This window comes from Gossypium hirsutum, chromosome D02, assembly GCF_007990345.1.
Source record: "Gossypium hirsutum isolate 1008001.06 chromosome D02, Gossypium_hirsutum_v2.1, whole genome shotgun sequence".
NCBI lineage: Eukaryota > Viridiplantae > Streptophyta > Magnoliopsida > Malvales > Malvaceae > Gossypium > Gossypium hirsutum.
In genome coordinates, this window is record NC_053438.1 from 5,734,818 (window position 1) to 5,750,420 (window position 15,603).

Genomic DNA, 15,603 nt, shown 5'->3' on the forward strand with positions numbered 1-15,603 from the left:
AAATATGATTCGAGCTTTGATGAAGATGCTCTCTTAAAGAAAGCTTTTTTTGGTAAAGCTAGGATCAAGCGTCCCAATGTTCCACTCTCCACTTAGTAAAGAAATAAAAAGATGAAGCGAGCAGGTGTGCCCACAATGCTTGTTGAAGCTACAAAAGAAGCAATGAAGGAAAAAGTAGCTTTTGATTATTAATGAGAATTTTACACAAAGCATTAATGGTTAATATGCTTAATTATGTTCTAATTTGAGTAAGTTGGATTGAGGGAATTATGCTAAGGGGGAGTTGTAGTTGGTTTGGTTGATTAGCTTCATGTCTTGTTTGGTTTTGTTCTAAAAATTTTAAAAGGGGAGATTGTTGAGCAAGTATTTGAAGTGGCTATTATGTGTCAATGGAAGTGCCCACTTCCAACACCACTGTGATAAAATCTTATTTGTCGTATTTGATGTTGGCAAATTATTGAAATAAAATCTTTGGACTATGTTGATTTTGTGGAATTATTCAAGCTTATCCAAGAAGATCAGTCCGTTTGGAGGAACATGTATTAAGGATTGGATTGGGACAAAACTTGAAGGTTTATCTTCCAACAGTCCACCTTACTTTGGTCATTATTATATTGTATTCAGCTATATTAGTTGTTGTTTAGAAGGGATTGTAATTGATCCTTAATATATTAGCAAGTTTTGAAAACTTCTATATATTTGAGAAACTTGTATAAATTTATTTACTAAGTATTAAGAGCATTTATCAGTTCCAAGAGTAACGTTATTGTGAGAATGCATTTGAGATAGTAAAACCTATTGTTATTAGTTTTACAAATTAAATTCTCAAGGAGGAAATTTAGTAGTGAGAGATTTAGTCTTTGAGTACAAAAGCAAGGACTCTATATTGGGAGAGATAGAACTAGGATCACTTGTTTTATTGAGTTCAAAGATAGTGGATTAATCTTATTGAACTAAGCTCTGCAAACATAAGGAAACTAATGCGTAAACAATTTCTTGTTCCCTATTATTCTTCTTTTTTTGTAATGTCATCAAAAGTGCCCGCTTCTATTTTGTACTCTGTTTCTTGGCATGATAACAATTGGTTGAGATCAACACTTTATAATTTATCTACCCAAACATAATATTAATAATATCTTGTTACTAAACATTAAAAAATTTATGTTATTTAAAAATCTTTATTTTTTTAAAGTTTACATAATATTACAATCGAAGTACAAATACAAATCCAGAACCAATAGAATTGAACTATCACAACATAGTCAGATACAAAGATATTCGAACAACTATAATCAAATTATTATAATACAAATAGATTAGTAACTAAAAAAAATCCAAACAAAAACTGACTGACTTGAACTAAAATCCACCTATAATACCAACATATAATTAAAATTTGAAATTTACATACATGATAATTTCCAGCTTAAGTGTTAGTACAAAAGTACAAAACTTCGGTGAGGAAAATCTCGAACACACGAACGGAACTTGAACAGAAAAAGAAGAAATAGGACGAGGCTCCAAGGCATGTATCAAGCCACTATCTTTAAGGTTATATTCACCCCCACCTATCTTCGGTGTGCAAATGAGTTCCAAGCAAATTAACCTCGAGGATACAATGAAGCCAATGACTATTTGCGTTTTGCACTGACGAGAATAGTCCACTATGCACTGGGCAATGTATAACAAAAACTCAATTTCTACAAAGGATTTCTGCAGTAATACTTTATAGAATAATCTAATAATATTAGAAAATTAAGGAAGAAAATAAAGAATATTTAGAATTTGTTGGTATGTTTTCCAAATGAAATCTCATTCCTATTTATAGGAATTTTCATGTCTCTTCATAAAGACATCTTTCATCAATAGGTGTTTTTCTGAATAATAATGTCTTTAAAATAAATACATAATTATTCATTTAATATTATAACTATTCAAATAGTATTATTTAAATAATTATAGTTCTTTTTCAAAAAATCAAATAATATAATCTTTTGATTAATTACACCCTTTCATTTATAGTTATTGGAACACTATAAATATTTGAAAATGTTCCAACAATCTACCCCCATTTTCAAAGTTTTTAGATTTTGATATTATTTGGAAATCAATTTGCATAAATGAAGGTATCTTACGATTGAACCTTCACTTAGTGAATATATGTTAAAGTTAATCGAAATTGCATGGTAGACTAAGCTTTAAACCAACTATTCCATTTGATTAACCGAACACATCTCACACAATGATTTCAACATCAGTCAATGCATAGTATCTAGGGACACTATTATGGCCATGTGTCTGTGTCCTCTTTTTATGAGTGTTGTCAGAGCCAAGCCCTTGAGCTCCTAGAAACAACCACACTTCCACTCACATAGGTAGATCCCATCAAGTGTGTTCCCATAATTATAACACTCTAACATATTTATGTTATAGGTCCATTAAGAGTACATTACTCATCATTCCCTTATCATTACGAGTACCTAGCAATTTAATCTTAGGATGGATTTATTTATAGTGCTAACAGTCACAAACTAATGATGTACTTTTTCTCATTGAACTCAAGACTTGATGTTATACCAAGCATTGAGTCGAGTTTCTATCATGGGTGACTCTAATTAATGGGCTTGAGTCTCATCCCTTTTGAGGTCCTTTTTACTGCATCTCTAGTAAGACTTTTTGTCAAAGGATCCGCCAAATTTTCACTTGACCTCACATAATTAATAGTGATCACTCCATCAGAGATTAATTGTCGAACATAACTATGTTTTAATCCAATGTGTCTAGACTTTCCATTATATACTTGGCTACATGCATTTGCTAAAGTAGCCTCACTATCACAACAGATAGAAATAGATGAAATTGGCTTAGGCCATAAAGGTACATCATAAAGCAAATTTCTTAACCATTATACTTCTTTAGATGCAGCGGCTAATACAATAAATTCTGCAGCCATGGTGGAATCAGTAATACATGTTTGTTTCTTGGAACCCCAAGAAATGGCTCCTCCACCAAGAATGAAGATCCATCCACTAGTAGATGCATGATCTTCCAAACTTGTAATCCAACTAACATCCAAATACCCTTTTAAAACTGGAGGATATCCATTATAACACAATCCATAGTTAATATTTTTCTTTAAGTACCTAAGTACTCTATTCAAAGCTTGCCAATGCAAACTACTTGGATTACTTGTGTACCTACTCAATTTTCTAACAGCATATGTAATATCTAGACTTTTACAAATCATTATGTACATAAGACAACCAATTAGACTTGCATATTTCAATTGATCAATTTTCCTACCAGCATTAGATACTAATTTTATTTGAGGATCCATGGGTGTAGATGTTAGTATACAGTTGAAAAAGATCAAACTTTTTAAGCACATTTTCAATGTAATGTGATTGTGATAAAGCTATAGTGCTTTCATCTCGGGTTATTTTTAATCCCAAAAATAACATCTGTTGCACCCATATCCTTCATAGCAAAGTTGTTTGACAAGAATTTCTTTGTGTTTTCTATTTGTTCCAAATTCGTGCCAAAAATGAGCATGTCATCTACATATAAGCAAATTATGACACCGTTTTCATTTTCAAAAGTGCTATATATGCACTTATCGGATTCATTTATTTTATAGCCATTAGCTAAAACAACCTTGTCAAACTTTTAGTGCTATTGTTTTGGTGCTTGTTTAAGCCCTTATAAGATTTAACAAGCTTACATACCTTATGCTCTTGTCCTGGAACAACAAATCCTTCTGGTTGCTCCATGTACACTTCCTCTTCTAATTCACCATTTAAAAATGCAGTTTTAACATCCATTTGGTGAACAACTAAATTATATATAGAGGTAAGTGATACTAAGAGTCTAATTGTAGCAATTCTTGCTACTGGAGCATATGTATCAAAGTAATTAATACCTTGTTTTTGTGTAAAACCTTTGGCTACCAACCTTACTTTAAATTTATCAATGGTTCCATCAACCTTCATTTTCTTTTTGAAGATCCATTTACAACCTATTGGTTTGGAACCCGGTGGAAGGTCAACTAAGATCCAAGTTTGATTTCCCATTATTGAATTCATTTCATCATTTATTGCTTCTTTCCAAAAAGCAGAGTCTTGAGATTTCATTGCCTCTTCAAATGTAAAAGGATAAGATTCAGTATTATAACAATAAGGTATATTATTACATATACTTTCACCCTTTCCTTCTACAAGAAACATAATGAAATCTGGTCCAAAATCTTTGACCTTTTTAATCCTCTTACTTCTCCTTAATTCTTGACAAGATTCATCATTATTATCAGTTTGTTCCAGTGGAATTTCATTCTCATTTGAAGAATGAATCAATTGTTGTGGCTGTAATTATCTTGATATAGAATTAAATATATTTTCATCAAAATAGCATCTCTTGATTCAATAACAGTATTAATTGAAATTGAATCATTTGGTTCAATTACCATGAACCTATATGCCTTGCTATTATGTGCATTCCTATAAATATGCATTCAATTCCTCTTTCACCTAACTTTTTACGTTTAGGTGTTAGAACTTTGACAATAGCTCTACAACCCCAAACCTTCAACCTCAAACCTTCAAATAATTAAGGTTTGGCTTCCTTTTCTTCCATTTTTCATAGGGGTTATTTTAGTTTCCTTATTAGGAACTCTATTCAATATATGACAAGCTGTTAGAACAACTTCTCCCCAAAAACCTTGTCCAAGACCTAAATATGATAACATTGAATTTACCATTTCAGTCAAGACTCTATTTTTCCTTTCAGCTACACCATTTTTTTGTGGTGTGTAAGGGGCTGAAACTTGATGGACAATTCCAGTGGATTCAAAATAACTTGGATTATAATATTCTCCACCTCTATCTGATCTTAAGCACTTAATAAATGATTCACAATGAAGTTCAACTTTAGATTTATGAACTTTAAATTTATCAAGCGCTCCATCTTTTGAATTTAATAAATATACATAATAATATCTAGAACAATCATCAATAAAAGTAACAAAATTTTTCTTTCCACCTAATGTAGGAGTATTATGCATGTCACATAAATCACTATGTATCAAATTAAGCAATTTTGTTTTCCTTCTAACCTTAGGAAAGGGTTTTTTTTATAATTTTAGTCAACATACATATATTGCATTTTCCAATATTATTATTAAAAAACATGAATTAAATCTAACTTATACATTTCATTCAATTTTCTATAATTCAAATGACCTAATCTATAATGCCACAAACAAAAAGATTCAACCATATAAGCAGAATTAGTATTTTTATTCTTATTAATAATATTGAGTTTGAACATACTCTCATACATATACCCTTTCCCCGCAAAAATTCCTCCCTTAGACAAAATAAACTTATCTGCGTCAAAAGCAAGTTTGAAACCAAACTTATTCAACAAACTTCCAGACACTAAATTCTTCCTACCTTCTGGTACATAATATACATTATTTAAGGTTAAAACCTTTTCAGAAGTGAATTGTAGTTCAACAGACCCTTTGCCTTTGATTGCTGCGGTGGAAGAATTTCCCATGTATAAGATATTGTCATTTTCATGCTTTTGTCTTTGCACACATGTTTGGTTGCTTCGGTATCAATCCACCATGTACTATCATCTTGTGCCATATTAATTTTAGATATCATTGCAATGAACTTTTCGTTATTATCAGCCTTAGAAGATGATTTCTTCTTTAAAAATCAACATTCATTCTTGAAATGTCCCGACTTTCCACAATGATAGCATGAGCCCTTTTGTTTCTTTTTGAACTTAGGTGCTCTATTAGTCTGTTTGAACTTTCTCTTGAATGGTTTAGTAGTCTGTACTTCCTCCGTAACTTGCACTTTGGCATTTTTAGAATTTAGGTTTTGATCTTGTTTTCGATATTCTTCTTTAATACGAAGATGATTTGCCAATGCCTCAAGAGATATTTTCTCTTTCTTATGTTTTAGACTTCTTTTAAAGTCTTTCCAAGATGGAAGAAATTTTTCTATTATGGAGGATACAATAATTATTTCATCCATTTTCATATCATATTGCTTAAATTGATTCAGCATCTTTTCTATATCACGGAATTGTTCCATAACGAAACGACCATCAACCATTTGATAATTATTAAAACGACTGGCAAGAAAATTCTTACTTGTAACATCTTTGATCATATATCTTGTCTCCAATTTGTCACATAATTCTTTATCGGTGACCTTATTTTGGTAGGTGTCAAACAAACCATCAGATAAACCATTCAATATGTGGCTCATGCACATGTAGTCAGCATTGTCCTATTTTTATCTTTCTCGGGTTGCAGCAACAGATTTGTTTTCATTCTCTTTAGGTCTTGGAGTATCCAAAACATAAGCAATCTTCAAATTTGATAATAAGAAGTACATCTTTTTCCGCCAACGCCGAAAATTGCCACCATCAAACCGATTAAGTTTGACAAAGTTGGAAGCCAACTCCCTTAGTGTTCCACTATCTTGTGTTGTGGTAGTTATAATGAAATATAACCTTAAATTGTTAGTACAAAACTTCGGTGAGGAAAATCTCGAACACACAAACGAAACTTGAACAGTAAAAGAAGAAATAGGACAAGGTTCCAAGGCGTGTATCAAACCACTATCTTTAAGGTTATATTCACCCCCACCTATCTTCGGTGTGCAAATGAGTTCCAAGCAAATTAACCTTGAGGATACAATGAAGCCAATGACTATTTGCGTTTTGCACTGACGAGAATAGTCCATTACGCATTGAGCAATGTATAACAAAAACTCAATTTCTACAAAGAATTTCTGCAATAATACTTTATAGAATAATCTAATAATATTAGAAAATGAAGGAAGGAAAGAAATAATATTAGAATTTGTTGGTATGTTTTCCAAATGAAATTTCATTCTTATTTATAGGAATTTTCTTGTCTCTTCATAGAGACATCTTTCATCAATAGGTGTCTTTCTGAATAATAATGTCTTTAAAATAAACTCATAATTATTCATTTAATATTATAACTATTCAAATAATATTATTTAAATAGTTATAATTCTTTTTTTAGAAAATCAAATAATATAATCTTTTGATTAATTACACCCATTCATTTATAGTTATTGAAACACTAAATATTTAAAAATGTTCCAACACTAATTAATCAATTAAAAAAGTTAGAATTCGGTTAATATAATATATGGATAAAATGAACGTAACGTGGATTTGGCCCTCAAGGAACAAATGGTCAACATTCATGGTTTCTTGATTTCAAACACTTAGGTAATGGCTATTTCCACCAACAAAATCTCCATGCACGAAACGACAACAAGATCTCTTTCAACATGTCGGTTTTCTTTAAGTAAATAAAAGAAAAAAAGAAATCGGTTATTTTCTTCTCGTGCTTTTTCTTATCATTTCCATATGGGTGAAATGAATTCACCCTACATACTTAAATTATGATTCAATTCTCTTTAATTCATACAAAAATTTTAAAAATATATATTCTAAATTTAAAATTTAAACGTGTTTAAACATATTTCTTTTCTCATTTAAAGGTTTAAAAGATTAAAATAGGTGCAAATATTTTATAATATTTTAAAAATAACTTAGCCTACAAGTGGAATCATATGAGTGAGTGCTCACCACTTCATTCCAAAAGCAGCCGTAAGAAAAAAAAGACTAGCAACATATGGTCAAAGCTACCCACTTGTGAATGATTTTAATCTTTCTTTTCTAATTAAAGTTAGAACTTTGAAAAACGAAAAAAAAACAAAAGGTTCTTCATCGCTTTTGAACTTATGAAAGCAAGAAATGGATGCCTAGGTGTGTATGTCGGTGCTAATATATATAAAGTAATTTATGAATTTGAATCTCAAATTTAATAATTCGTGTATTTATTTTTGTTTGGGTAAATAATACGTGGAGAAGTTACAATCATAATTCATAATTACGTGTATATATTATTGAATAATTAATTAAAATTTTAAAGTAACAAACTAAAAGACATCCCAATATAAATACTAAATTTACTTATAATGAGCCTAGAATTTGAAACTTTAAAGTTCTACAACATCTTTTAAGTTTTTAAACTTAGTAATTAGGTAGGTTTTAGTATTTGTAATTTTTTTCTAATTTACTTTGATATTTAAATTTAACAATTTGGTTCATTTTGGTCCCTAAACAGAGTAAATGTAAATGTTTTGATGATGTGACATGTTACACTAAGTCGTTACTTGAAAATGAAAAAAAAAGTGATAAATGATACAATTTCACATCATGAAATCTGGATGGGATCTAATTTAATGACTAAAATGACCTAATTAACATGTTCAAATATCAAAGTAGACTTAATTACTTAGTTTGGGGACTAAAAGTTATATTAACCCATTGAATACAATAGAAAACGTGAGCTAAAAACAAGGGTGTTGAGCAGGTAAAATTATCTTTAGGTATTGAAAAATAGGGAAGGGAACAAAACACAGTGAAGGGAAGTCAACTTTGAATGCTGGTTTCGAAGATTTGACATTTTAAGCTACATAACTCCTGCAGCTGACATCGTCACCAATCATAATTTAAACCTCTAACTATGTAATAAGCTGCAAATTTTCCACTTGGGGGCCTTGCATTGATAAGGTTAGGTAACCACATAATAGCAATTGAAAGTTTACGAAGTTGTACTACATAAAATTAATTAAAATGTTACATAAAGTATAATATCATGCATATAAAAGGTTTCAAAAAAATATGTTAAGAGGTCAAATTTTATATAATAATAAATTCATATTTGAGACATTATGACATATATTTTAAGAATAATGCAATATTTATTTTTGAAAAAAAAAATCATTTTTTTATTGCTTAACTTTGTCTTTACTTGTTTGGCAAAACTAAAGGAGAATAAAATTAGTCAGATAACAATAAATTTGAAAAACATTCACAGAGATAAAATTGCATAGTTTTCTAGCAAATTTTCTTTAAGGTGATGTATTTTTTTCCCTCCTTTTTTGTTCATATGAAGGACATTGTAATTAGCATTTTTGGGGACTATATTGAATTTGGCATCATCAATGTTATTCGGATCTTATTGTTATTGTTTGATAAGAGTATGCTTCAAATATAGGTATATTATTTTTTCTTTTTTTAAGTTTGAGAATCGTTGAAGCATCATTTCTCGTAACCATATCTAAATATATGTCACATGAAGTGTTAAACATGCATAAAACATGAAGGGTCGGAATAATATTCATCACGGAATAATATTCATCATTACCTTAGATTTATTTGTGTAATGTTAGGCCAACATAATTGCCACCGTTCCTCCATGCATGTAGTGGAACTTAAGTAATGTTGTGTTGATCTGGGCCTATTTTGGATGAACAAAAGGCATGCACATGCATGAGAATACAAGAATGTCTATGATAAGTAATCCCGCAGTTGTCAGTTGGAATATTTGTGTTGAAATCAGGATATTGCTCATTGAGAAATAAGAAGACATAAAATAGGCATTCCAATGAGTACTGCCATAAGCACTCTCGCTAGTAAAAGAAAACATTAATACATAACATACAAGAAAACAGAACATGAGTATTAAGCAGCTCTTATTGCATGGATACTAATTTATCTATTTAGCTAGTCATAATAGCTCGGTTCTTGGGATTGCTAGCCGATGGGATCTCTCTATTGAGGCTTCCCCAATGGAGGGTGTCCTGGATAGTGACCATACGGTGGTTTCTTGGGAGACTCATGTACTGGTGGTTTAGGTTCGGGCTTCTCTTTCTTTGGTGGCGTGTAAACCGGTGGCTTTGGTGGCTTAGGCTCATACACTGGTGGCTTCTTTGGAGGCTTATAAGCCGGTGGCTTCTCCTTCTTTGGTGGTCCATACACTGGTGGTTTGGGCTCAGGCTTCTCTTTCTTTGGTGGTGTATAAACTGGTGGCTTAGGTTCAGGCTTTTCCTTCTTTGGGGGTTCATATACTGGTGGTTTGGGCTCAGGCTTCTCTTTCTTTGGTGGTGTATAAACTGGTGGCTTAGGCTCAGGCTTTTCCTTCTTTGGAGGTTCATATACTGGTGGTTTGGGTTCAGGCTTCTCTTTCTTTGGAGGTGTATAAACTGGTGGCTTAGGCTCAGGCTTTTCCTTCTTTGGTGGTTCATAGACAGGGGGCTTATGTTCATAAGGTGGGGGTTTCACCTTAGGAGGTTTATAAACAGGATGTTCATAAGGTGGGGGTTTCACCTTAGGAGGTTTATAAACAGGAGTAGGGGGCTTCCCATAGTTGGGAGACTCATAGGTACCAAAAGAGGGAGTGGCGAGAGCCACCACTCCAAGTAGCAATATTAGCAAGTGTGTGGTAGACATTATTGAAGTGTTTGCTTTCCATGGTGCTATAAGATGAGCCCTTTTTATAGTGGCAAAGGAGCCTTACTGTTAGCCTAATTGACAAACAATTTTATTGTTTTCATACCTTTGGAATAGTCAGCTAGATGGTGATTAATCTTTTAAATGGTTCATAAATGAAATAGGGTCCACTTAGGTCCCCACTTAGTTGAAATTTTGGACTATGGATACACAAGTCTCTGTCATGATTGAATAAAATTATACGAGTGTTGCCGTACAGATCGTAGTGAAATAACAAAATATCAAATGCATAAAATCAATCTAGTTATCATAAAATACTTAATTAATTATTTTATTTTGGAATTATATTTTTTCAATTTAGTATTTAGGCATATTTTTATCTATTTTAGCAATATGTTACATTTTTATTATCAATATTTTATCTTAAGATAAATTGAAGCGAAAATAATAATCTAAGTATCAATTTGGAATAAAAAAAATCTCTTTAAAAAGAGTCAGAGTTTTGAATTTTTAGATGTGAAGATAAGGTTTTTCTCTTGAAAAATATGAACGACGGAAAGATTGGAGTGAAGGGACGTGAACTTACTCTTCAAAATAGCATAGGGTGATTGGCTAATTGATCCTTGGGCTAATTCAATATAAAATCTTCTAACTTCATCCCTTGTCATTTTAGTCCCTCAACCTTTTTATAGGTATCTTCGCATCTTTTATTTATTTATTAATATTCTTCATGTTCGTTTTATGGTCCAAGTTCAAGGTTTGTGATTGCCCCTTCCAATAATGTTGTTTCCAAGATTCGAACTTGAGTCCTTCCCTTAGAAAAACAATTTACCTTACCATTGCACCCAACCACTTGTTAATTCATATATTTTATTTATTGACCTTCAATCATCATAGATTACAAATAAATAAAAAAGAAAATTAAAATACTTTATATGTCCTTTAGATACAACAAAAACTTGGAGGTTTTGAAATTTATATGAAGAACCATATTATCAAGGATTTACATCAATTATATTCTTTTCTTATTACTTCTTATCATTTCAATACGAATGAATTCACACTCCATACTTAAATTTGGATTTAATTCTATTTAATCCATATAAGTCTATATAAAAGTAAGTCCTTTGTTTACACATGCACCACCATGGTGCTTTCCTTTTTTTTTTTTTTCTTTTTTTTTTGCATTTTAAAAGATGTTAAATTTTAATTTTGACCTCTCTATTATGTCTAAATTAGGATTTAGCCTCTATACTTTAATTTCTAATATAAATTTATCTTTATCTTTTTTATAATGATATTAATTAGTACAAATAGTTAATATCGTTAACTTTTCAATTAAAATGTGGCTTAGAGATGAATATGTGGCTTTCCATTTTTTTTTCGAGTTTGTCTTGCTTTTTTTTTGGCATTAATGATATTAATTAATCATATACGGTGTTGAAACTTGAGATTCAATATGTATATATATTAATTAATGACATAATTTGTAACGCCCCAAACCCGGTGTCGCGACGTAAAAATTGGTTCCGGGGTCGCTAATTGTGGTGATCTAGTGAAAAAGTTTGGAAACTGAAGTTCAATTTTAAAATAAAGAGGGAGTCGCCACCGATCCTTTTTCCTAGGTGTGATCGGACACCTATTAGATTCATTCTTTAAAACAAAAGGAAGGCTGAATTTAGGTCTACGTTAAAAGCCAGAGAAAAATTAGGGTTCGGGAGTCGGTTACGCGCGAGGAAGGTATTAGCACCCTCGCGACGCCCAAAATTGGTATCTCATAAACATGTGTTGTCTTGATTTTCACAAAATACGAGTTCAATGTAAAATTTAATCATAATCCGATTAAAAGAACGAGAAATTTTGGTTTATTTCGTTTTTTTTAGAAGGGTATATCGCTTTAACATGAGTCAATTGACGTTCACCCAACATAGCGATAAACTCGATGACTTAATGTTAAATCGGTATATTGCCTTGATTATTGAAATTGATTTAAATCATGAATAAGAATATTTTCGAAATAATGCAAAGTAAAATAATATGAAATAAAAATCAATAAATGAAAGAGCTAGGAATATATTGAAACAGATAATTGAGGTGACAATAATATTAGAAAAGATGAAGGTATAATGTAATAATGGAATTGAACACGAAATGAAAATAATGAATGTATACACGTAATAATAATATTAAGAATGCGTGCGTACGATGATATATGTATATATAGCAATATTAAAAATCCATACAACACGCATAGAACATATACAGTATATGCATACCTTAGAAATGATAAGAATAATAATAAAACTATTTTGTACACTACATAAATACATACACATATATATATATAAACAATAGTATATACAATATAATATTAGAAATATGTGTATAATAGTGTAAAAGAAAAATATAACTAATAATATTAAAATATATACAATGACAATATATATAAAAGATATATGTATATATAATTATATAATATAATATTAAAATATAATAATACAACATAAAAAACATGACACAAATAAAGTATAGTATTAAGAACACATATATATAATACATGAAGAATATACATAATACTAAAATATTTAGGTAATATATGCGTATATTAAAAACTAGTAATAATATTACCGAGGTATATACAAATATATCAAGTATATATACGTATTATAAATATATAAATATATAACAAAGCATAAACTAATAAAAATAATAATAATAATAATAATAATGATAACATTGGAATATAAAAGAAACAAACATAACATTAATAAAATATTAAAATAAAGTGAAATAAAAATATTAAATATGAAAATATATATATGTATACACGTACATAATAAAAATATATACTAATACATAATAATAATAATGGTAATACTAATAATACTAATAATATAAAAATAACAAGGATATTTAATAAAGATATAAAAATCAACGAAAAAAAAGGACTAAAATTGAATTAAAAACAAAGTTGTGGGGCCAATTTGAAATGAAAACAAAAAAGGGACTTAATTGTACGCGCGTGAAACGTTGGGAGGATCGAAACAGCAATATTTCCACTCCCTCTAAACGCAGCGCATTAACAGGACTAATTTGATAACCTCAAAAAATCATGGGGCCGAATTGAAAACCATAAAAAAACTTAATTGTGAAGCATCAGAAAAGCGGAAGGACTGCGCGCATAAATATCCCATTCAAACGACAACACGCGGATCCTCTAACGGGTCGGGTCGGATGGGTCGGGCATGGCCAAAACGACGTCGTTTTGGGGCTTAAGTGTAGCCCCCAAAACGACGTCGTTTTGGAGGGCTATATAAGGCCTAAAATAACCAAAAAAATCATTTGGGGAGAGGGAAAGAAAAAAAAGAAGAGAGAGGGAAGAGAGAAGAGAGGGGAATCCGACCAGGGGCTGGTCACCGGACGGCCACCGGAGGCTCGCCGGCGCCGGCCACCGCGTAAAAAATATTTTTTTTTATTTTTTTCTATTTTTTTATGTTTATATGTATATGCGTATATATATATTCGTACGTATAAGAAAATGAGAGAAAAAAGAAAAATAAAAAACCTAGAACTCAAAATATGGAGCGTCACCTTCTATTTTCGATTCTGATTCTTGTATTCTGATAGTCAATACTTTTGGTGTTTTTGATAACTGAGATCTATTGCTCAATATCGTTGAATGTCTCGTTTTTTACTTTGAAAAAAAAAATCCCCCCCCTTACATCTGTTTTTCTTCGGGCTTTTATAGCCTTTATAAAATTTATTTAATATTGTTGTCCATCTTCTTTCTGGTCTTGCAGGGAATGGGCAAACGGCGGTGGCAGAGGCATGATGGTACAGAGGAGCAGGTGGCCGACATGGTAGCATGGAGAGCTGGTGTCAGAAGGTTAGTGGGCAAGTGGGAGACTTGATCAGTGGCAGCTGCTGAGTCAGAGGCCAAGTGGGGCTAGGGTTTCCCGATTCTAGTCTTGGGCTAGGGATTTGGTATTGGTTTGGGCTTGTTTTGTTTAATGGGCTTATTGGGTTAGGGGTTTTTGGATTAGGGTAGGTTAGTTATTGGGTTTTGGGGGTAGCCCAAAATTGGCCTGTACACCCGGCCTAGGAGTTATGGCTGTATCTGGTGTGTCACATTGAAGTGTTTTTCGAAAACCATGTTTTCATTGAAAACCCTTCTTGAAATTTCAAACTTCTTGCCATTTCAAACTTGTACAAAACCTTAGTTTGCGTTTGCTTATTTTCAATCGAGATTTATTAAAGAAACGTTGTTACCTTCAAAACCTTATTGTTGCGGAAGCTTAATTTAAAACAAATGATTTGCGAAAACGTGTTATTTAAAATTTGAGTTGCGGAAACGTAGCGTTTGAAAATAGTTATTGTTTCGGAAAATCGGGCTCTCCTTCTAGCAGATAAGAATCACAATCAATAAAATCTCGAATTTAAAATCCAGAATTTTAAAGGCCTTGTTACAACCCGAATCAAAATCAAAGTGCTTTAGTAAATGAGCAAAACAGAATAAAACTTGTGCAGTTGTGTGGCCCTCTCCGAGTCCCTCGCAGCTCCGAACCGTCTAATGCTGAGGATTACCTGAAAGTAGGGGTGAGCAAAACTTGATTCGACTCGAAAAAATTGAAAAAAAATTTAAATTTCGAGTTAAACGAATCGAGTTATTCGAGTTAATCGAGTTATTCGAATCAACTCGATTTTTTTTTCGAATTTTGAGTTCGAATCGAGTTGAGTTTTCGAATTCGAATAACTCGAATAATTCGAATATCAAACTATAATATTTTACATTTTTTCCCCAAACTCCCAAACCTTTTTACTTTTCCCTCAAAACTTTTACTCCTTCCTACTTTCCCCCCAAAACTTTTATTCCCCTCCCCTCCCAACCCCCCAATCTACCCAAAATCCATTTCCCACCAAAATTTTACTCTCCCATTTATTTTTTCTCAAAATTTTACTCCCAAAAACCCTCAAAACATTTTATTTTCCCCCAAAAATTTTTACTTCCTCCCACTTTTCCCCTAAAACTTTTATTCCCTTCCCATCCCACCTCCCATCTATCCCAAACCCTCCCCCTCCAATTTTTTTTAATATTTTCCCTCCAAACTATTTACTTTCCCTCAAACTTTTATTCTCCAAAACTTTTTATTTTTCCCCTAAACTTTTACTTCTCACCCTTTACTCTCAAATAAAAAATCAAAATTATCCAAAAAAATCACTAAACATAAATAGTAATAATTTTATTTATAT

General features: G+C 31.4%; 1 protein-coding gene across 1 annotated transcript; it reads right to left on the bottom strand.

The window, feature by feature from the left end:
* Positions 1-9,451: 9,451 nt before the first annotated feature.
* LOC107936247 (repetitive proline-rich cell wall protein) lies at positions 9,452-10,385 on the bottom strand. The gene has a single exon (XM_016868939.2). The coding sequence runs from the start codon at positions 10,351-10,353 to the stop codon at positions 9,676-9,678; it is 678 nt and encodes a 225-aa protein (XP_016724428.2). The 5' UTR covers positions 10,354-10,385; the 3' UTR covers positions 9,452-9,675.
* Between the last annotated feature and the right edge of the window lie 5,218 nt (positions 10,386-15,603).

Bases quoted from the DNA above. Each gene is read 5' to 3' on its own strand.
- LOC107936247 (XM_016868939.2), bottom strand. From the start codon at position 10,353: ATGTCTACCACACACTTGCTAATATTGCTACTTGGAGTGGTGGCTCTC.